The sequence below is a fragment of the Eretmochelys imbricata genome, chromosome 3 (genome assembly GCF_965152235.1).
Source record: "Eretmochelys imbricata isolate rEreImb1 chromosome 3, rEreImb1.hap1, whole genome shotgun sequence".
In the NCBI taxonomy this organism is placed as follows: domain Eukaryota; kingdom Metazoa; phylum Chordata; order Testudines; family Cheloniidae; genus Eretmochelys; species Eretmochelys imbricata.
The window spans coordinates 6893005-6916141 of NC_135574.1; the positions used below are offsets into that span (position 1 = coordinate 6893005).

The window sequence follows — 23137 nt, forward strand, 5'->3', positions numbered from 1 at the left end:
AGAACGTCTGGGGGGGGATGCGGGGGGTAGGAAAAAACAAGGGGAAATAGGTTACCTTGCATAATGACTTAGCCACTCCCAGGCTCTATTCAAGCCTAAGTTAACTGTATCCAATTTGCAAATGAATTCCAATTCAACAGTCTCTCGCTGGAGTCTGGATTTGAATTTTTTTTGTTGTAATACCGCAACTTTCATGTCTGTAATCGCGTGACCAGAGAGACTGAAGTGTTCTCCGACTGGTTTATGAATGTTATAATTCTTGACATCTGATTTGTGTCCATTTACTATTATCCCCGATAATGTCACGGCAAACCTGGTGGCTGAACTTTGTGTCTTTGTCCTTACCCATAACTATTTTACATTTGGGGACCATGTATACCTTCAAATCAGCGGCACTGCTATGGGTACCCGCATGGCCCCACAGTATGCCAACATTTTTATGGCTGACTTAGAACAACGCCTCCTCAGCTCTCGTCCCCTAACGCCCCTACTCTACTTGCGCTATATTGATGACATCTTCATCATCTGGACCCATGGAAAAGAAGCCCTTGAGGAATTCCACCATGATTTCAACAATTTCCATCCCACCATCAACCTCAGCCTGGTCCAGTCCACACAAGAGAGCCACTTCCTGGACACTACAGTGCTAATAAACGATGGTCACATAAACACCACCCTACACCGGAAACCTACTGACCGCTATTCCTACCTACATGCCTCCATCTTTCACCCTGACCACACCACATGATCCATTGTCTACAGCCAAGCTCTGCGATATAACCGCATTTGCTCCAACCCCTCAGACAGAGACAAACACCTACAAGAGCTCTATCAAGCATTCTTACAACTACAATACCCACCTGTGGAAGTGAAGAAACGGATTGATAGAGCCAGAAGAGTTCCCAGAAGTCACCTACTAAAGGACAGGCCTAACAAAGAAAATAACAGAACGCCACTAGCCGTCACCTTCAGCCCCCAACTAAAAGCCCTCCAATGCATTATTAAAGATCTACAACCTATCCTGAAGGATGACCCATCACTCTCACAAATCTTGGGAGACAGGCCAGGGGGTGGGGGAGAAAACCTGGATTTGTGCTGGAAATGGCCCAACTTGATTATCATACACATTGTAAGGAGAGTGATCACTTTAGATAAGCTATTACCAGCAGGAGAGTGAGGTGGGCGGAGGTATTTTTTCATGTTTTGTGTGTATAAAAAGATCTACACTTTCCACAGTATGCATCCGATGAAGTGAGCTGTAGCTCACGAAAGCTTATGCTCAAATAAATTGGTTAGTCTCTAAGGTGCCACAAGTACTCCTTTTCTTTTTGCGAATACAGACTAACACAGCTGTTACTCTAAAACCTTAGAAAATACAATCCATGAGGAAAGTATTTCAGTTACTTTCCCCACTTCGCTTCTCCTTAGCACTCCAGCTCATCCCTTCTGTTATTGTCGATGACCGGTGATGTGTCCTATGTAGATGTCCCTTGACCATCTGATGGCGACTAACACCCTGAGTTGACACATCAGCCAAGCGTAGCATTGACCGATTCCGCATTCTCTCAGCACTCGCTCTTACTGGGGTCCCATGCACCCAAGGCTCTGACGATCAGCATGTGTGTCTGAACTTGGTAACCCCTAGCTCTCAAGGTTTCAGCCAGATGGGTGTATTTCCCCACCTTTCGAGCTTAGGCATTGTGGAAGGCCCGGGGTCTTATTCTCGAAGGGCACGGTGACGTCTACCAGGATGATCTTCATCCAGTCCTCGTTGGTGATGACGATGTCCGGTCGCAGTTGGCTGTCGATTCCAGGGTCTGCCGAATACACGGCAACCTTCCCTGCAGGCGGTGGGATGGTTCTGACCAGGCGATCTTGGATGGTGATCTGTCGCAGCTGCCAGGCTCTGCAATGGGGCTTGCAGCTACAGAGGATGTGGGGTAGTGTCTTGTTAGCATAGCCACATTTCCTTCATCACTTGTCCCAATTCCTGTGGCAGATGGCTCCGTTCAGTGGAATGCAGTTGAGCCAGGCCCTGTGGATGAACCTCCAGTTGGCACATCGGGTGACGCTGCCCCCGGGGAGGAATAGCTTAAACTAGGAAGGATTGGGGAGGGGGAGAGAGGATGTGGGGAGGAGGGTGGAGGGGAAAACAATGTGTCTTCTCAGCCCTACCATCCTTCCCCATTCTCTGCTCCATTCCCATGAACAGACCTTGGACCTGGACCGCCCCCTCTGCAGGCTACAAAAGGTGGAGACAGGGCTGTGGAGATAGACGACCACCTTTTTTTTTAAAGAGGGGAGATCCAGGCTCTAAGAATCCCCTCTGCTTGCTGGTCTAAGGGATCCTGGTGGGGGAAGGAAAGACAGAGAACCTTCAGAAGAGATCATAATTAAGACAAAACATACATTCCCCTGAAAAAGAAAAATGCAAGAGATAAAGCAGTAGCCAAGATGGGCATCTAGAGGAACTGCTCAGAGAACTAAAGGCAACGATCCCGGCAAAGCGTAGAAATAACCAAGCAAGAATATTTAGAATAAGTTGACACTTGCAGGGGAAGTTACAGACAGACAATTCAAGACTAGGAGTTAATGCCGCTGGAGGGATTCAAGTATTTTTATCAGACTATCAGGAGAAAGGACTAATACTAGAAAGAGGAGGGAGATTAAATGAATGGCAATTCTAAGGATTTTAAAAGGCTGTTCCACACCTTGAACAAACTCATTCTTTAGTAAGACAACTAATGTAATGAAGTGGATAGGACTAGGATGCAATGACGAGATCGCTATTGATACAACAGACCAAGAATAATGGAAAACTGAATATATATGAGTGTATGGTCCAGATGTTAAAGCTCCCAGGATCTTACAATCATTTCCAAATAAGCTTACCAAACCATTGGCAATTGTTTTTTTTTAGAAGGCCTGAAGAAGTTGGCAGGTACCAGAGAGACTGCAAAAAATAGGGAAATGTGATACCAGTTTCCACCTCCTCCCCCGCAAAAAAGGAAATGATAAGTCCTGACAATTAACATCCATCACTATTATTATTTCTTATTTGTACTGAGGTAGAACCTAGAGGCCCCAATCAAGGATCAGAGCCCCATCATGTTGGGTGCTGTAAACACAATAATGAAAAGACAGTTCCTGCCCTCAAAAGCTTATAATCTAAGTATGTGGTGGCAGATGAGAGGTGAATACAACAAAGAGATGAGGGATAAGGTAAACCCATACATCTGACATTAATCTTTAGTGAAATATTTAGGACAAACTATGCCAGTGACAGGAGCATAATGAAACCATGAGCACCTCACACTTGAGTTTTATAAAGATGAAACCATTCTATAAAAATCTTTGATCTTTTGGTACGTAATTACAAAATGACTGGATGAAAGAAATGCAGTGGATGAGAAATTTTTCTGTCTTAAAATCTTTCTTGAAAAGATAATTTAGATCATTTTGAATATGAACGACATTACACGAACTGAAAAGTAGCTGACAGACCATAAAGGAAGGTAATTGACAAAAAGTAATGTAGCAAGTTGTGGGAAGTGATCATCATGTTTGAGTAGGAAGTTACACAATACTAGATACTGCAGCAGGCGTATAAGGTGTGATCATCCTAAGCGAGGGAGTTAGGGCAGAAAATCCCTCTCAGAGATTCCCAAGGCACAAGGTAGCTCCTCATCACCCCTCAATCAGATGGCCCATAAAGAGACAGGAATTGTTCAGAGTGTAAGAAAGGAGAAATGGGCTTACATTCTGTGTGTAAAAGAAAATCTAGGCTGACTTACTGACAATGAGATCTCTCAGGCTGTGGAATACCCTCCCAAAGGCAGGGGTGTGTGTCCCTCAGAGACAGATTGGACAAGACCAAATCATTCTGGGCTTGTTCTGAGCAGAAGGTGCTGGGAATCAAATACATATTTTCCACCAACACTGGACGCTGAACATTTATCCTGCTGTGTCACCTTTCACACAACAAGCGCTTTGGTTAAGTCACACTGTCTTGAAAATGTGGCTGTGTTAGGCTGAAACTGCAAAAATCTGACACCTCGCCAAAGAGTAAAGATCACATGGTGTGGATCTTTAAGTCAGAAGAGAGTGACATTTCTCCCTCCAGACACACACCATGCCAGAGAGGAACAGGGCTCTCAGGAAAGGATTGGGAGGTTTCCTCCACAGCCACAGACTTGGCATCCCAGCTTGGTGTTCTGTAGTCATTATCTACTTTGGATTCAAATTAACACCAAATAGTGACAGCCTGAGTAACAACCATTAGAATTTGTATTTCTGTAGATCTGAGTTTGTTTGGTATTTTCCCCATTTGTCATTAATAGTTGTAACAACATTGTGTTCTTATAACAGGACATCACATGACTACTGAGTTGACTGCAAACATCAAAGATATGAGAATGCTGCATGACATGGAGACTAACATCAGAAAGCAGTTAGAACAACAGCAGAATAGAGGAGAAAGATGATCTTGTGCTCAAGGCTCTGGACTGAGTCTCAGAAAATCTGGGTTTATTTCCTGGCTCTATAACAGATTCAGCATGTGAACTTGAGCAAGTCACTTAAAGTCATACATATCCCAACTTCATCAAGCTTGCACTCTAGTACAAAAACTTTACAGTGACCTTAGCAATGTTCAGCAGAATAGCTTTCCAGATTCATGGAATGTGCAACACGTGCTGATCTGTTGACATAATTAATACAAAAGCATAGGAGGTTAGTGGTTTTTGTTAGAGTCTGACAAAGATGGGGTATGTATTGCTTTTGGCTATCTGTTGAGGACGGAAATGAAAGCCACACAGAGTGCTGAAGCAGGTTATCAGCAATGCTACAGGCAATGCAAATGTGCGCATGTCTCTCCCTTAAGTTCTTATTTCCATGCTTTTCCGGTTGTGGATGTGTAAGGTGTGTCCTGCTGCAACCTTAACCGTCACTAACCATAGGTTTTGTTTGCTAATAATAATAAATGTATCCTCAAAGGCTACTCAGACCAGGTAGAAATTGGACAGAAAGTGACCAGAGCAGAGTGGATATCGACTGGCAACCATCATTTAGAAAGAATTTCCTTAAGGAGGAAAGCACTCTACCCAATCTTCAGGCCCAGCACGAGGCTCCAGAATGCAGAATTTCGTGAACAAAAAAGTCTGCACTTACAAGTTCATTAGCCCCGGTGTGAAATGAGTTTGGTGGGTCTCAGTCTAGTTCATAAGGGATAAATGTTCACACTGCAAAAAAATTCATAAAAATGGTCACTAACTGAAAACAATCTCAGCCCAGTCCATTAGGGCTAAGGCCTAGTGTTCTAGTACGTCACTGGGAGCTAGGAAGTCTAACAGAGTGCTAATCCCTATTCTGCCACTGGCTTCTGGTGTAAACTTGGACAGTCTCTCTGTGCCTCCGTTTCCTTACCTGTAGAGTACATATAATATTTGCTCCCAGTATTCTTGTGCTGTTTAATTTTAAGATCTTTAATAAACATACACAGAACCATGCAAATGTTATCATCACTGTTACTACAAAATGAACCATGGAGCCTAAATTCCTCTCTTGTCCCTGACAGGGTCTCCCGCAACTCAGACTGAAGATGCTTCAGCAGGGCAGCTTCTGAAAGCTCACACCATTATTGGCTTTGCCGAACCTGCTCAGTGGATGGAAGCAGTCAGTCCAGGGCTGTCAATCTCCCACCTTTCACCAATGCTAGATTCACTCAAACGTAGTGCATAGATGGCCCAACGAAGAATCAGGCCCTGTTGGTTTAGATGCTGTACAAACACAATGCCGCAAAGAGCTTACAGTCTAAACATATGATGAGACAGCAGGTGAAAAACAGAGGGAGGACGCTGACAGCACAATGATCACATCTGGTACAATACTGAATATTTATAAGAGAAGATAATTCCTAGTCCACCACACTACTAAAACATCCACAGATCAGTCAAGTTTTATGGGCAGCACTGTAACAGAAATACTATTATTAAAGATCTGCAAACTGAACCTAACACTACCATACCATACCACACAGGAGGGCAGAGGGTTCATTCTTATGATCTCCCTTCTGCCATGAGAACCCCTTTGTCTGCATGGACAGCCTGAGAGTTCATAGTTGCCTATGTAGGATTTATAAGTGGTATGACACACTGTCACGGTAGCCATGGAATAAACTCCTTTATTTTGGAGACCATGGAATAAATTGACTGGGGCTACCAGGTACTAACTAAATAATTGGCATACCAAATACTGTGGACGCAGAACAGGGGGATGCACCTGCTGAACTAATGAACACAAAAGTAACTCTGGTTCTAAACACTGATCTCCACAGAGCACTAATGATGTACTGCAGCACAGCAGGTGCAGAAGAAAGCAAACAGCAAAAAAGCAAATACAGTAGGGGGAAAAAAGGTGGTCCCCCTTGAATATTCTTTGCTGTAGATTTACTTGTAATAATTGTTAGGAGGGTTTTCAAGGACAATCCTCTGTGGTGATGATAGAGTTTGCAGATCCTGATCAAAAGTTCAATACTATTTGATTTATGCTATTAAGATGCTGCATTTAAACTACCACTTTGAAAAGAAATTAAGCACCCTATCAATGGAGGGGTGTTTGGGGCAAATGATTGGGTGACAGTCTTAAAATGGACACAGTCAAAGTTGGTAGGTCTAAAAGGGAAAAAATACCCTCTCTCTGACAATAGATCCACCAGCACCAGGGACTTCCCCACCCCTCTCCTTCCAGACTCTTTCCCGCTATTTGTTTTGTAACACAAAGGCTAGTGCCTTCACACAAGGAACTTATTTATTTAAAATTCGGAAAAAAATATCCTTCCAAAAACCAAGACACACATCCCAGCAGAGCAGAGCTGCATCCTGTCTTAGAGCAAAGAGTCAGTCTCTCTTTATTTGGCTCCGGGGTGACCTCACCTGGAACAATGTGTTCAGTCCTAGGCATCTCACTGCCAGAAAGATATCGATAAATTGAAGGGAGTTCAGAAAGAGCAATAAAATCACTGGGGTTGGATTTGTGATGGAAAATTAAATAGGCTGAATCTGTATACAGTAGTGTGGGTAAGTGAGGCTATGAGAACAATGAGCAAACATCTGAAGGTTGTAAACACCAAGGAGGTAGAAGAATTGTAAACTGTGTGTTTGAAGGTAGGAGGGGGAAGAGAATATAATGAGCGGTGAAGAGATGAAATTAAAAAAGGGAAAAATCAGAGTGAATTGGGAAACACTTCCTGAGTCCATTAGCCTGTGGGAACAGTGTCCCAGGGGAATAATGGAGGCCCCACCACTTGAGAATTAGTAGCAGTATTCTGCAAATAGGACCTAGAAGCCTCAGTGATGGGCCAAGGCTCCACTGTTTTACTGTACAAATATGTAGCAAAAAGAAGGCCCTGCCCCAAAGAGCTTACAATCTATGTAGGCAACTAAATAATAATAGATAGCATTTATCTTTCATGTTGTGTGTTCAAAATACTGCACAGATATTAATCCTTACAACACCTGTTTGGGGTAGGTGAGTAAATATGTTACCCATTTTTCAGATGAGGAAACTGTGGCATGTAAAAGTAAAGTGACTTACTCAAGGCCACAGAGTGAGTCAGCTACACAGCCTGGATTAGAACTCAGCAATTCCTGATTTTCTACCCTGTGCTCATTCCTACAGACCTCGCTGCCTTCACTGACCTTCTTAAAGTAATATGGACAAAGCACTACAAAATGTACCATTTCTACTGTACAGCAAGCAGGGCCTTATCGCCATAAAGTCATCTCTTTCTCCCCTCCCAGTTGATTTGTGAAACAAAGATTTATTAAATCTCAGAAGCAGGACCTTCTTGGATGTACATCCTGTCTCTCTAGGTCAGCTTTTAAGGATTACTCTCTCAATGAACTATTAACACCTTATCTAGCAAACTGGTTTAAAGAGAAGCGGCATAGATCTGTGTAATGGACCTATGTTGGAGGCAGCACCTTGGATGGGTTGATCTACATTTGGTAAGTGCATCAGTACTATCCAGGTTATTTCATGGGTCCATCACCATGACGTTTGGGAGCCTTCCTGCAAAGCACTTAGCAATGTGACTAGCATCTATCATGTGGCCCCACGTTCATCCAACAAAAATCTCCCCACCACCAAACTCATTATGGGACAAGTTTCCCAAATTCTTAGGAAACTCCAAACTTCTGAATCTATCCCTGCTCCCCTGCCTCCAGGCATACCCACAATAGCAAGCCTATTAAAAATATTATGTTCAACAAGACACCTGGATTCAATTATTTTTCCCTTTTCACTCCAATGTTACATGTGGCCCAAATGACTACAGTGAGCTTTTGTTCTTGTCCCTGTCTAAGGGACTTTGCTAAAGCACTATCGAAGGCCTGAAAAGCAAAATTCACAACGTTGCACTAACTCAAAATCTAAAAACTTTTGTGGGACAGATGAGTGCTGAAAAATTAACTTTCTGGACCCTTCCTCTGCTGCATTTATTGCTGTCTTGGCAGATGAATTTCAGGTTGTTGCCACAGCCGCAAACGGCTTGTTCTGCCAACTGTACATTACTAACATTGGAAAGTGTCCAAACCTAGGAATCTTTTCTAAAAGCATTTGCTTCATACTTTAAATAACAGCCGCCAGGCGTGCTGGGGGATGGGGAGGGAGGGCTTAGCTGATCTATGTGATGCATTTACAAGATTTCCTGCCTCCTTTTGGTTCTTCCACCATTTTGTGGGACAAAAGGAAGTAAGATCCTGCAGAGAGAGAGAGAGAGAGAGAGAGACACAAAGATGATTTTGGGGAGGAAAAGCTGAGGAGATGTGACCTCTAAATCTTCAGGAGAAACAAACTCTTCAAGCTGACAGTGGGGGAAACTTCCACTAGTGAGTGAACACTTGGCAAGAAGTGGCTGAATTGTAGATTGTTTCCATTCATTATGAGCTTACACCTGCTGGCTCCCATAACTTCACAATTTGCAGAGAACTCTGATAAGTGCTCGGCACTCAACACAGGCTTTCATTTAGGAATTTTCTAACAGAATTTAAAGGGATTTTGTCCCCTACTTTACTTCATTTAAATTCCCTCCGCCTCTGCTGCTCTGTTTGCACGTTCAGTGTAACATTTCTCCTTTTCCTATCAATTATGTTCCCCATTGGGCAGATTATTTTAGTTTGCTATTTTGTTTTTTAAATTAAGCATTGCAACAATAAAAATGGATTATATATTTCCCCGTGTTAGTGTTGTGCTGTCCACCAAAAATGTCAACCATTATGTGGCCCAGTGCCAAGAACCCTGCCCTACTCTGGTCATTGCTGGAAAACAACTTAAATTCCACAGGTGGGCTCCCTAAAAGACAACCAACTGGATGCTCAGATGAGCTTTTAGGTGTATGTGTGTTTTTTTTAAAGCTTGCCTTGCCCACGTGCAATCACTGTATATATAGAGAGAGAGAGGTGTATGTAACATAAGACAAGCTTTACATAAGTGCCCATTTGAACACCTGCATGTGGGATTCGGATTTGTAATTCTTGTGTTGGGGAACACCTGTTGCAGTGCATTAAGAGTAGCAGCACAGGAATGAAGAGCGCACAACAAACTCACACACATTCTCACACTCTCTCACACACATGTAGGTGTTGTAAAACTAATGAATTCCTTATCACACCACTGCCAAGTGGGTACACTCCACTTAAATGTCTTGACACCACAAATATACAGCTTTCCATTCAAGAGAGTGCGCCAGCGAGTGGCTCTTAACCCATTAGGCTGCCCAGCGATAACAGATGGATGTTCCTAGACTTCATCTGTTCAACACATTGCAACACACTGAGCTGCTGACTTGACTCGACCACACAATGAAGTCCTTGCCTCATCTTGATGTAAAATGCTCCACTATTTCTGGATAAGCCTCAAGTCTCATTCCCATCTCTAACCCTATGGCATTAAGCATGCTCTTGGCTGCTGTTGCCTAGCTGGGCACCGAGGGCTGTACCTGTGAAAGTTTTCACTGTGCTTCTGAGTGCTGTCGTAGGCCACATTAAATGCACTCCCAAGATGTATGTGACCCTCTTCCTCAGGCAGAGCTCTGGCTTCCCTTGCTCTCAACAGATCATAATGCAAGTCCTCTGGCTTTGCAGTAGATGCTCTGCCATTCACAATGCTTCCGAAGCAAAACCAGAACCTAAGCAATCAGCTGACACTAATTGATTCTTGACTGGGGCTACATGGAAATAAAGACGAGGGGAGAACAGAAAGGAGATAAGGAAACAAACAACATGTGTGTAACATTCGGTACAAATGCAAGTATTGAAAAAGCTTCTCGTGACCCCAGTGCAAATGTACTGACATTTCAACATTTCTCCATCACCTTCTCAAGCTAAATGCCTCTGCAATGAAATGCTAGCTAAGAAAACGCAGAGGTGAAATTTCATTTCTTCAGCAGTGCAGTGCAGTACCAAATAAGCCGGCAATACAGAACAAAGTTCAAGGAACAATATTTTTAAGTAGCACTTATCCTAGTTAATGTTCAGCCCTGCTGTGCAATGTCAAGAAAACTAATGAATACTGAAGTGCCAGTAACTAAGAATCTCTTAAGTACCTACCCACTATGAAATTCTTTTCAGATTTCAGACGTAACCTGAATGAAATCTGAAAACAGTTTCCCTGTTTCTTCGCGACGACAGTACGGCCAAGTAACACACACAACACTTAATCAGAGATGACTGTTTCACAACAGCCCCCTCTCCCCCTTTTTAACTCTATGGAGTCTGCGTTCTGCATTTCCATTCCTAAAATAATAGTCTGTGAGGAGGATCCATGCCAATGACTCCTGCACATACAACCTAAAACGGTGTACTCAATGAAGAACTAAATAGGATTGAAGTTAGCGCACACATACACAAGCCAAGTACTGTGTTTATGAAATCTTCAACATCTGTTACAAGGCAACAATATTTAATTCTGAAAATGTCCAGCATGAATTTTGGCAAAAGGAATTGGCTGAAGCGTGGGCAAGCCTGTCTTGCTTCGGTTACTAATGGGTGAAATTCACCCCAAGGACTATGTGATGGCTGCCCCAACCAGGTATCTCCAGAGCTAAAAGCATGAGCTGCTACAGCTGGGGGCTGTAACCACTCATATCCTCTGCAGACTGGCACAGAAGGGGACCTATAACACATACTCACTTGTGGGTTCTACATGCAGCACTTAATCCTGGTTTCCTAAGACCTTTGGATTTACGTGGCGCATATGGTTTGGGCTTGATCTGCACAGGGGTGAACTTCAACCCCAAAAGGAATACTTCAAGTGACTTTCATCTGAGGGTCCCAAAGTGCTTTTCAAACAATAAATTTAGCCTCACAAAGGTGAAGGATGGGAGAATTATCCCTGTCAATACAACGGCTTCAAATGAGGGAGAGGTGGGTCTTTTTCAGACAGAAATGATTCTTCTCTTAATTTTGTTTATGGTGCCCAGACACATCAGTGATGGATGGATAGGTAATGTTTAGATTCATTGTGCAGATGGGGAACCATGTAAGATGAAATTAAATTAATCGCTCAAGGTCACACAGTGCAACTGTGTGGCAAAGCTGGGCAGAAAACCCAGATCTCCTGATGCCCAGTCCTATTCCTGTAACAACTAACCCACTGCCCCACATCCCCAGACCTTCAGCACTGCAGAACTCCTTGGGATGCTAAGCAAAGCTTTCATTTATTGACAAACTGATATAGAAACATCCCCTTTTTTTCTTTAAAGGCCTCCTGATGCCATGTGGAAAGCTTGGAGAAAGCATTCTATTCAGAGAGCATTCTGAATGTCTCCTTCCTCTTTTTAAATGATTAGGGACAATGGCACAAAAGTTGGTCTTTAAAGAGTTCATTGTTTCTGATGCTTTCTCCTTGCTTAAAGTCACATAGAAGAGAAGCCTGGTCTAGCAATACAAGCACAAGACTAAGAGCCAGCAAAAATTTCTAAAATCTAATACCAGCTCCTAAAGCCACGCCCTCCTCAGCCTCTCATCCTACCCATCTTCAAAATGGGTTTAATGCATATGTACCTACCTTACAGTGACATCAGAGATTCATTAGTTAACAAGCTTGATCCTGAAAACTTCACTTTTAAGAGCAGTCCTGTTCAAATTAACGGGAATGCTCATAGGAGGAAGGATGACTCCTGTGAATTAGAACTGGGCTCAGTGCTGGTAAAGCACTTCCAGGATAAACCAGATAAATGCTCAGCATTAGAGTGTGCAGACTTAAAGTGCTTAACCGATCACTCTGGAAATGAGGACATCATCACAAACAGAATATTACGACTTCAAGTAACCATCTACAGAAACAAATGATACTTTCTTTCATGGAAATGCCTTACAAGTGGGAGAAGAAAAACTTTATAGAAGAGAATTGTCTCTATGTCATGGTTATTGTTTGTAACTTAATCAATACTGCCGATGCAAACAGAGCATGGTCTTTCTATCAGGCTCACAGCCCCAGAGTTCAAGCCTTACCTTGTTCCAACCTCTTCATCTGCTGGATTTGGTCGACCGTCTTTTTTAGAATCTTGCATTTGTCTGGCTTGACACTCAGGGTGTCGATGTCGCCAATGTTTGCCGACAGCAGCTCCGCCAGCTCCTCTAAGTATTTATTCTCTTGCTCCCGGCGTCGCTTTTCATTGCTGTGACAAAACAAAACTCCAGGTTAATGACTTTCCCACTGCTTCCCCCAAACAGGCATGTGTGTGTCTATCAGGCACCCAGAAACTTTTCTGCTTAGAGACAGGACGAAGCTGCAATCTGAATGTCTGCAAAATGCAGGACGATTTGGTTCAGGCCCTTGCCTATTTTTATGCAGAATGAGTCACAGAACGAAAGCCCAGGAAGACATGCACAATGCAGACTCAATACATTCCTCAAAGATATCTTTTTAGAAACCAACATTCAGGACTCCTTGCTTATTTCAGAAAGGGAACTATAAACCTGCAGTGCCACTTACCTTGCCAAAGCCAGCATTCAAGCTGGTGCAAAGCAGTCCTAACGTCACACACAAAGGATCAACAAAGTCCACTGAAGATTCACATTTTATTTTTAGTTGACTTCAGTGGCAGGACTGGGATGAAAAGCAGTATTGTTATTTTCAGAGTAACAGCCGTGTTAGTCTGTATTCGCAAAAAGAAAAGGAGTACTTGTGGCACCTTAGAGACTAACCAATTTATTTGAGCATGAGCTTTCGTGAGCTACAGCTCACTTCATCCACAGTATGCATCCGATGAAGTGAGCTGTAGCTCACGAAAGCTCATGCTCAAATAAATTGGTTAGTCTCTAAGGTGCCACAAGTACTCCTTTTCTTTCAGTATTGCTATTGGTATCATCCCAACAAATGCCAACAGCAGCTCTCCTCCTTGAGGTCAGAGCCAAATGAAAGGGCCAAATACTTCCCCATGAACTCTTTCCCTATGGCAAAATTCAGAGGTGTGGACAAACTGCCAACAGCTGAGCTGTAACTTAGCTCTCATGAGAGTCCCTCTAGAGACTATAACATATTTCTGTGCCAAAGACACTGCGAACAGGAAAAGAGTGCAATGAACTGCTCTGTGACACACATACGCCCCCCTCTCTATCACTAACCTCGGTTTTTTTGTTGATACAGACTAACATGGCTACCACTCTGAAACCTCTACTGAGTGGAATCAGAACTGCTCAAATGTGAATTATAGGCCTTATACTCTTAACAGCCAATGGAGAGTCTCTTATAGAGACTAGCAAGTAAAAATGTATATATACACACTATTTGCTAAATAAAAGTTTTTATAAAAACAGTCAAATCACCTTCCTTGCAACCTTCAGAAGGACGCAGAATAATAAATGATTTCAGAAAATATCATCTAAAAATGGATTATTCTCAACAATTAACAAGCTGATGTGACATGAGTGGTAGGTCACAAACAGGCCACAATTTTGAAACTGAGCTAGAACAGTTTCCAGATCATAAGGCAAATGCTACAAGGTACATTCATCAGATGGAAAGAGACAGGGAAAATTAAAAGGAATATGTTGGGGACTGAAAATTCTCTGAGCATGGAGTCAAGTTCTGTCCAGCCAGTGCAGGAGGTTGTGCAGAGGAACAAGCTAAAAGCTGCAAAAAGTGATCAGTTCCATCTTCTGTATGTGGTAGTCCAGAGGTGGGCAAACTTTCTGGCCTGAGGGCCACGTCGGGGTTGCAAAACGGTATGGAGGGCTCGGTAGGGAAGGCTATGCCTCCGCAAACAGCCTGGCCCCTCACTCTATCCACCCCTCCCACTTCCCGCCCCCTGACTGCCCCCCTCAGAACCCCCGAACCATCCAACCCCCCTGCTCCTTGTCCCCTGACCGCCCACTCCCAGGACCCCCCACCCCTAACCGCCCCCCAGGTCCCCACCCCCTATCCAACCCCCTATCCAACCCCCTCCTTCTCCCTGTCCCCTGACTGTCCCAACCCCTATCCACACCCCCGCCCCAGAGAGGCCCCCCAGGACCCCCAACCCATCCAACCCCCCCCACACTCCTTGTCCCCTGACCGCCCCCTCCTGGGACCCCCGTCCCTAACTGTCCCCCCAAGACCCCACCCCCTATCCAACCCGCCTGCTCCCTGTCTCCTGACTGCCCCCCGAACCTCCACCCCATCCAACTGTCCCCTGACTGCCCCCCAGGACCTCCTGCCCCTTATCTAACCCTCCCCACCATGCCGCTCAGAGCAGCAGGACAGGCTTATTGGAAAGCCTGGGAGGTGGGCGGGCGCAAGCCACGCTCCCTGTGTGGCAGTGTAGCTGCAGGGGAGGGAGGAGAGCAGGGGAGGGGCCAGGGACTAGCCTCCAGGGCCGGGAGCTCGGGGGTCGGGCAGGACAGTCCAGCGGGCCGGGTATGGCCCACGGGACATAGTTTGCCCACCTCTGTGGTAGTCACTCTGTAAAAGTGGACACATACAAAATGCTTATGACCAGCGTACAGCGAGCAGCACTCTGATATGTCTGCAGCTACTGCTTAGGCTCCTTAGAGATTATTCCATCCCCAAATATCCAGCCAACTACATACCCGTATACCCACAGGAAACTCTATGCACACACTGCACAGATGTTCCGGGGTTTACAGAGTTGTTCCTTTTTCTGATTTATTTCTAACAATATTATTAATTTTTTCTGCTAGCCCTGACGGGTGTGCACTCTCCTCTGTCCTCTTCATTGTGGCTTGGACTCTCTGTAAACAACTAACAATTGCACACACTCCTAGATGGACCATCATGCCCCTCACCGTTCTGGAACTCTGGCTCCTCCCTGGTGCCTCCATTAGGCTGAGGTTCACCTTCCTACACCTCGTTGTCCTTTCTCCTTCCCCAAACTGCTGCACATAGGGTTGAGAAGCCAGAGAGGTAACTTTCTGATCAGCTGATATAGCAGATCAGGAGCCAGGTGGTCTCCCAGAAGAATCTGTATTTTGAAAAATAATCAACTACCTGACTGTGGGCAACTCCACAGTGTGGAGAAAAGGAATAAAATTTCTGGTCTGGTTTGCCAAATCTGTGTAGCTTAGATTCCTGTTAAGTGACAGGTAACAAGTGACTGCGAGGCCTTTTCAGGGAAACAGGCAGCACTGTCCAATAACTTTTACAGGATCAGATAATGATTGGCTGCTAACTCAGGAGTGTGTACAGTTACATTCATTCTCCCATCAGGCAGCTGACAATGAAGTGGTTGGTAGCTGTATCATACCCAAGCAAATAGTTAAATGTTAATGTAAACAGGCCAGTGGCAAGTTTGAGTTCCACCTTCCGCAAAATTGTTAGGTCTGTCCAGGCTATCATCTTATCCTCTTTTTGTAATTGGTATCAGTGAAATCTGAAGTAACTTTTGTGCTCTAGGAAGTGACCCACTTACATCAAGGGAAGGACTAAACTATACCCAATTACATTAGCTCCAGGGATCTAATGCACTTGGCAGGGGCCTAGAGGTATGTGAAAGAGAACATCTATCTGAAAAGTGTGATCTCCCCACCCCCACTGCCATATGCATTTCAAAGGAAATGTTACTCAACATATTAACATACATACACTCCACAGAGCATGCTGTAAATAGGCCAATAAAATTTTCTGGTGAGATACCAAAGAGAAATATGAGGCACAATGCCAAAGGTCTGAGATTTCGTAAGTTAAAAGGTAAAAGTTTGAATGAAAGAAAAACAAAAAAGAAGAAGAAAGAAAAACTACAATCAATCTCTGTTTGCAAAAGCAACTAAAGCAAATCTAGTGGATCACTTTATAAGCAAGTCACAGAAAAACCCCACATACCACACTGAGCCATGCAGATGAATACAGAGCAGCAACCAACTCCACTGCAGTGAGTCATTTTGCAAAACATTCAGACTCACACACAGGTAGGTCCTCTCTGCTTATTAAAGGGCAGGTAAATGTCTCAATAGAGTCGAATAGGTATTTCAGTTAAGGTCAAATTAATTTCCTCCCCTCTCTGTGAATCAAAAGGGAAAAAGAAGAAAAGCTACTTGTTGTGGGTGAACTCATTTGGTGCAAAAAAAAACTTAATGCCACTGTTGCTGTGGCAACTTTCAAGTTGTGGGAGGGAGAATAGGCCGATTTTCCCTACATAAAAGCATCAGGAGAATATTATAGCAGTGGGCTGTTCTTTATGACTCTGGAGTATCATCACAGTAACTAGAAAAGGAGGACTTGAGGCACCTTAGAGACTAACGAATTTATTTGAGCATAAGCTTTCGTGAGCTACAGCTCACTTTAGGACGAAAGCTCATGCTCAAATAAATTTGTTAGTCTCTAAGGTGCCACAAGTCCTCCTTTTCTTTTTGCGAATATCGACTAACATGGCTGCTACTCTGAAACCTGTCACAGGAACTGTGACACTGTCCATGCTTTTACACAGGAATTCTGAAATTTAAGTAGCTCTGTAGCATGCTACATACTCCAGCCTTTGAACAAGATGTGGAGCAGGAAGTTGTCTCTGCCAGACACCGGTGGAAGTTAAAACATCTCATTAGCACTTTCTGAAGAGAGTAGGATATAGCACCGGGGCACTGGCCAACATTCCCTCTCCTAGGGAAACACATTCCAGTGTCCCAATCTGTGAGAAAGCTCCTAATGGCCGCCACGTTTGCATACAGGTATCCCAGTTAGCACTTTGCAAAGTGCTTTTCGATACCTTATGTATAGGGGTCTACTCAAATCACAGAGAAATCACACAAATTTTGCAGGTTGGTCATGGCACGAATAGCAAATTTTGCAGATGTGTCACACATCGGTGAAATTTTCTGTTTATGCCGTGACCAACCCATAGGAAATGTGTGATTTCTCCGCAGCGTTTCTCAAACTAGGGGTCCGGACCCAAAAGGGGGTCGCAAGCCTATCAGGGTGTTGCAGCAATGCCACCCTCACTTCTGCACTGTTGCTGGTGGCAGCACTGCCTGCAGCTGGGAGGCGGGAGAGCAGCGGCTGCTGCCTAGGTGCCCAGCGCTCAGCACCGCTGCCAGCAGCAGCACAGAAGTAAGGTTGGCAGTACCATGCCACCTTTACTTCTCTGCAGCTGTTGGCTGCGGTCCTGCCTTCAGACCTGGGAGCCCAACCAGCAGCCACTGCTCTCTACCCTGCCTTCAGAGCTGGGCGGCTGGAGAGAGGCAGTGCTGCCGTCAGCAGCTGCAGAGAAGTACGGGTGCCATGGTATTGCCACCCTTCCTTCTGAGCTTGGTGTCCTGGCAGCAGCCACCATTCTCTGCTCTGCCTTCACAGCTGGGCAGCCGGAGACCATATTTCCCGGGTGAGACCATATTTCACGGTCCATGACGTGATTTTCATGGCCAACGAATTTGGTAGACCCCTACTTATGTGTGAAAGGAGCTGTATAATCCATTCTACTGTCCTAGCCTGCTCTTACTCTGAATATTCTTAAGGATTTTCTGTATCTGTATAGCAAGGTTTCTGAGGGAGTGATCACTACAAGAATGGAGAATGAGAAAGCTAGTTAGAAAAGAAAATGCATGGCCGGTTTAAGGACTTTACTATTGGGTTATGAGCCAGGTTTCCCAATAAAGAAAGGAGTTATAATAAATATAAGAAACAGAACCATGCACATTCTTATTTATTTAGGCAATGGAGCCTTCAAGAACAGGCATACAGGTCTTCTTTGCTCCACACAGACACTAGACATGGACTGTGCTTGAGGGACAAAGGGAGTTCATCTCTAAGGGAATGACCTGGCTCCAGTTGAAACACTAGAATTAATTGGATTGGGCTCTACGCTAGACTCAGGGCTTTAGCCAGGCCTAGTACACGTGGTAGAGTTTTGATTCAAACACCTGCTCTCCTACACAATGGCAGAAATGGCAAATGTCTCACAGTACTATAGAAGTCTTTGCTAGGGATGGAAATAAGTGTTACCAGAAAAGCGTTTCTTGTGGAATTACTGCAGTTTACACCAAATGTATTGTTTCATTTTTTAAGTTGATGGCATAGTTAGGCTATGAACCCAAATCACCATTGTAATCAGCACTACTGGAAGGTCTGGAAATTCCGTAGAAGATTCACTGCTAAAGGAAGGGAGAAGCAGTCACTGAAAAGGTGAGTAGAAAATATTTGAAGTTATCGAACAGAATCATCTTAAACCTCTTTACTAGATTAACAACTTACTGCCATCTTTATATTTACGGTCTAGAAACGGCCACAACTTCAGTCAAATACAAAAGGTCCATACATGTGCAAAACGGACAGAAAGCAAACGCTGAGCATTGTCACTGCACATGCGCTGTGTGAAGATGAGCACAACAGCTTCATAGGAAGCAGAGGCACACACTTAACAGCGGCACTAAAATGCAATAAACTCTTTCCTAACATAGGCTGAACCAAAAGGGAAACAGCCAGACTTGACAGAGTCACACCAGTGCCAGCAAGGACCACACAGCATGACAGTCATTTTAGCTACAATGCTCACAACTACATAAATCAGGATGAAATACATGTTGGATTTGCTTAGCCTTAACCAATGGGCAGCACAATGGAAAAATTACTGGGAAAGCCACACACAAAAAGCAGATTTCTAGAGCAAGCTGAATTATGAAAGGAATCTGCCATTAGGGCTGTTTGGACAATCACATGGAAATGACTATAATTTAGACTAACGTGTCTCCTGAATGTACGATGGTGTAAAAGAATCTCATCACCAAGGTCTTTGGAACCTGATGGAAATATGCATTGCTTGGGCACCCTGTAGGGAGGCACAAGCCTTGGGCTGACCTGAAGACCTCACACACGGCTTTGACATTCACAAGTAATGCAACCATCCCTAACTCATACCAAGAAAGCCCTCTCGATATCTCCCCATGCCACCACCAAATGCTCTCAATTTATAAATCAATAAATTAATTTTGATAATGAGCCTCTATCATCAGTTGCCGCCTAAAAGCAAGAAGAGCAGATGGAAAGTTATATTTCCATCATGTTCCCTCTTCCACCACAGTCACTAATAAAAGTAGAGCTGAGTTCTGGTGGGAAGTGTGAACATTTATGAGTAGATGAAACCTGCTCCATCTGCTCAAGCAGATGGGACAGAACGATGCGGTTAGAATGACAAAGTAGCCACGTGGGAGAAATGGATTTGGAACAGCGCACGTACCTCTGGGCCAACGTATCACACGGCGACCCCTTCCTCTTCCGGGAATCAGGGTTAGCAGGATCTGTTGAGCTGTCCCCAAGGCCACTCATGTTGAGCTACTTTGCACCTATACATGAAAGAGAAACATGAATCAGGAACCTGACAGGGGGAGCAGCTTACAACCAGGTAATGAATGATTCATACACAGGAATACCAGAAAGCATGAATCCAGTGACCACCGAATAGAAAACTACTCCAGCAGCCAATTGCTCTTAATGTTAAACATCATCTCCCTAATCTTCCACCAGAATATATTACCTTCTTCAGTTTTAGTCTCGTCCCACCAACTTGTAAAGGAAGCTTATGTAGAAAGTACAAGTGGAGAAAATAGACCATGTGTATTACCACCTTGAAGGTATTTCTCTCATACAAGCCCTCAGCCTCTATATCCCTTTTCTTCTATATGATATGGATTGAACTCCCTCAGTTTCCCTGCCCCCATTGCTTTTAAATCTGGTTCTTGTATCATTTCCAATGCCCTTCTCTGTTTTTTTCCCCAATACCCTCCAACAAGGTTCAGAACAGCACCCACTACTCCAGATATGATCTTCAAAGGGCTCTGTGCACACAGCCTTGTTATGAGAACACTCTATATACAGGGGAGAACTGATTTATATTTATTTATTTTTTGGCAGCGTGACACAGTTAGGTGATTTTCAGTTACCTTTAGCATCCTCTGGTTTCTCTGATTTCTAGATAGCTGCCCCACCCCCTCACATTTGCGTCTGTGCTATCTACTCCCTCGCTCTCTCTCTAAGTATATGGCTTTACATTAATTGGAAATAACTCATCTTGTTGGATGTAACATCCCCCCCTCCAAAAAAAATTGTTTTCTCATCTCCCTTTACAGTTGGACTTCTGTGTTTGGTACCTCTCCCATTTTGCATCAGTGCTGACTTAAGACCATCCATTAGTGCAGAGGTTCCCATTAGCTGACTGGTCACATGGCAGGTGGCACTCCTTGTTTCCAGTTCCATTAAAAGAAGCTTTTTTTTTTTAAAAAAAAAAAAACAAAACCTATTATCATTGTCCCAGGAATGCAATTGCTATAGATGCTGCAGCGCTGTTATGGGATTATCGACGGAAGGAGGTGGTGTCCATGTGAGAAGACACAGAAGAGGCAAGTGTACTTTAGACACACATTCTATTAAGATGTGGTCCACACTAGGAAAGTGTTTGCAAATCCCAGCCTAGCAGCTTTAATAAAATTCCTAAGCATTGAGGGTTACAATATTGCAAAATCCCATTTGCTACCACTCCCTAATTAGGAGTTTTTAAATACAACCTTATTTATTTAAGCAAAGAAGTAACAAAATTCCAAATATACTGACAAGAATTTTCAAAAGTAACCGGTGATTTGGGGTATTTCAATACCTGATATTTCTATCCTGCAATTTCTCCATATAATGTAGGTTGCCTTTTATTTTATTTTTAATGTTATTTGTACCACCATAAAATCTAGGCACCCCAGTAATGGACAAGAAGTCCACTTTATTAGGTGCTGTACAAACAGAAAAATAATCTCTGCCCCAAAGAGTTTACAATCTAAGCAGAAGAGAAGAATCAACAGATTGATAAAGAGAGACCGGGGAGTACAAGGAATCAATGAGACAACATTGGGTCAGCATTATACACAGTGGTCTCAGCACACTAGCAGTCTAACTGTTGTCAAGTTTTTTGTAGACGACAAAACAAAGGAGAGACTTTTAAGGAGATCTGAAGGACAATGAAGTAGCTTTACAGATGTTTACAGGAAGCTCCTCCCAAGGGTGAGGGGCATCATAGGAGTAACCATGACGATGCTTGTTTAAAAATGTAACAAGTGGGCAAGGGTTGCTAGCATCATGGGCTAATCAGAGATGGGGATCGGCGTCTCGCTGCTGAATCAGAGATAAGTTGTGTAGAACCTTGAAGGCAAAGACAAGCAGCTTATATTTGATACAATAGAGAAAGGAGGAGGGAAAAGAGGGGGTAACATGGCAAAGCGATGGGCTAGGAGGATGTCCTCTGCAGCAGCAGTCTCAATAGATACGAGCGGGTCAAGATTGCATTTGTCAAGGCCAGAGAACAGGATGTTGCAGTATTCGAGACACAAGATGATAAGAGCCTGGAAGAGAGTTTTCTATGTATGGATGGGTAGGAAAGGCTGTATCTTAAGGGTGGTTAATCAGCTTTCTTTCTAGCACTGCTAAAATCCAGGCCACCTATTCTCTTAAGTTATTAAGCTATGTTTTTAAAAGTGGGTTATTTAAAAAAAATTAAACACCTAAACCAATTTGAGAGTCAACCCCTTCCAGATACTTGCCTCATGGCTTTCTACACTCAACAACACAAACAGAAATTCCCAGAACAAATGATCTGGTAGTAATGGGGGACTAACTACCCAGACATCTGTTAGAAAAGAAATATAACAAAATACAAAATTGCCAATACGTTTTTTGGAATGTATTGGGGACAACCTTGTGTTTCACAATGTGGAGAAAACAGGCAGCAGGAAAACCATTTTAGACTTTATTCTGATTAACAGGGAGGAATTGGTTGCAAATTTGAAGGTGGAAGACAGTTTGGGTGAAAGTGATCATGAAATAACAGATTTCATGATTCTATGTAAAGGAAGAAGTAAGAGCAGAAAAAGGAGTTTAGGAAAGCTGGCAGTTTCTCAAAGAGATGCTAAAGGAGCAACAACAAACTATCCCGATGCGAAGAAAAGATAGGAAGACTAGTAAGAGGCTAAAGAGCTCCTGATGGAGTTATATTGATTACTTGAAAGAAAAAAAGGAATCCTACAAAAAGGGGAAACATAGACAAATTGCTAAGGAGAAGTACAAAAGAATAACACAAGCAAGTAGGGACAAAAGCAGAAAGGACAAGGCACAAATGAGTACATCTAGGAAGGGACATAAAAGACAATAAGAAGAGGTTCTTTAAATACATTAGGCGCAAGAGAAAGGCAAAGCAAGTGTAGGTCCTGTACTTAGCAGGGAAGGAGAGGTAAAAACAGACAACATGAATGGTGACAGGTAGACAACATGAAGAAGGCCAAGATCCTTAATGTCTATTTTGCCTGTATCCACTAAAAAGCTAAATTGTGACCAGGCACTCAAAACACAATTAATATTAACATCAGCGGAAGGAATGCAGGTCAAAGTAGGAAGAACAAGTTATAGACTATTTAGATAAATTACATGTATTCAGGTCATCAAGGCCTGATGAAATTCATCTTAGGGTGCTTAAGAAACTAGCTGAAGCAATTTCTGAACTGTTCACAATTATCTCTGAGAACTCATGGAGAATGGATGAGGTCCCAGAGGATTGGAGAAGGGCAAACCGGGTATCTATCTTTAAAAAAAGGAACAAAGAGGACCTGGGGAACTACAGACCAGTCAGCCTAACTTTTTTACCTGAAAAGATATTGGAACAAATTATGAAACAATC

General features: G+C 43.5%; 1 protein-coding gene across 8 annotated transcripts in view; it reads right to left on the reverse strand.

Moving 5' to 3' along the window:
* Nucleotides 1-23137, reverse strand: part of NCOA1 (nuclear receptor coactivator 1) — a 348679-nt gene that overhangs the window by 114938 nt on the left and 210604 nt on the right. For all 8 annotated transcript variants that reach the window (XM_077812334.1, XM_077812333.1, XM_077812328.1 and 5 more), the window contains 2 exons: nt 19664-19769; nt 12513-12679 (listed from right to left, as the gene is read on the reverse strand). In XM_077812334.1, coding sequence (XP_077668460.1) covers nt 12513-12679; nt 19664-19752 — 256 coding nt within the window. In that variant the 5' untranslated portion in view covers nt 19753-19769. The remainder of the gene's footprint in view (nt 1-12512; nt 12680-19663; nt 19770-23137) is intronic.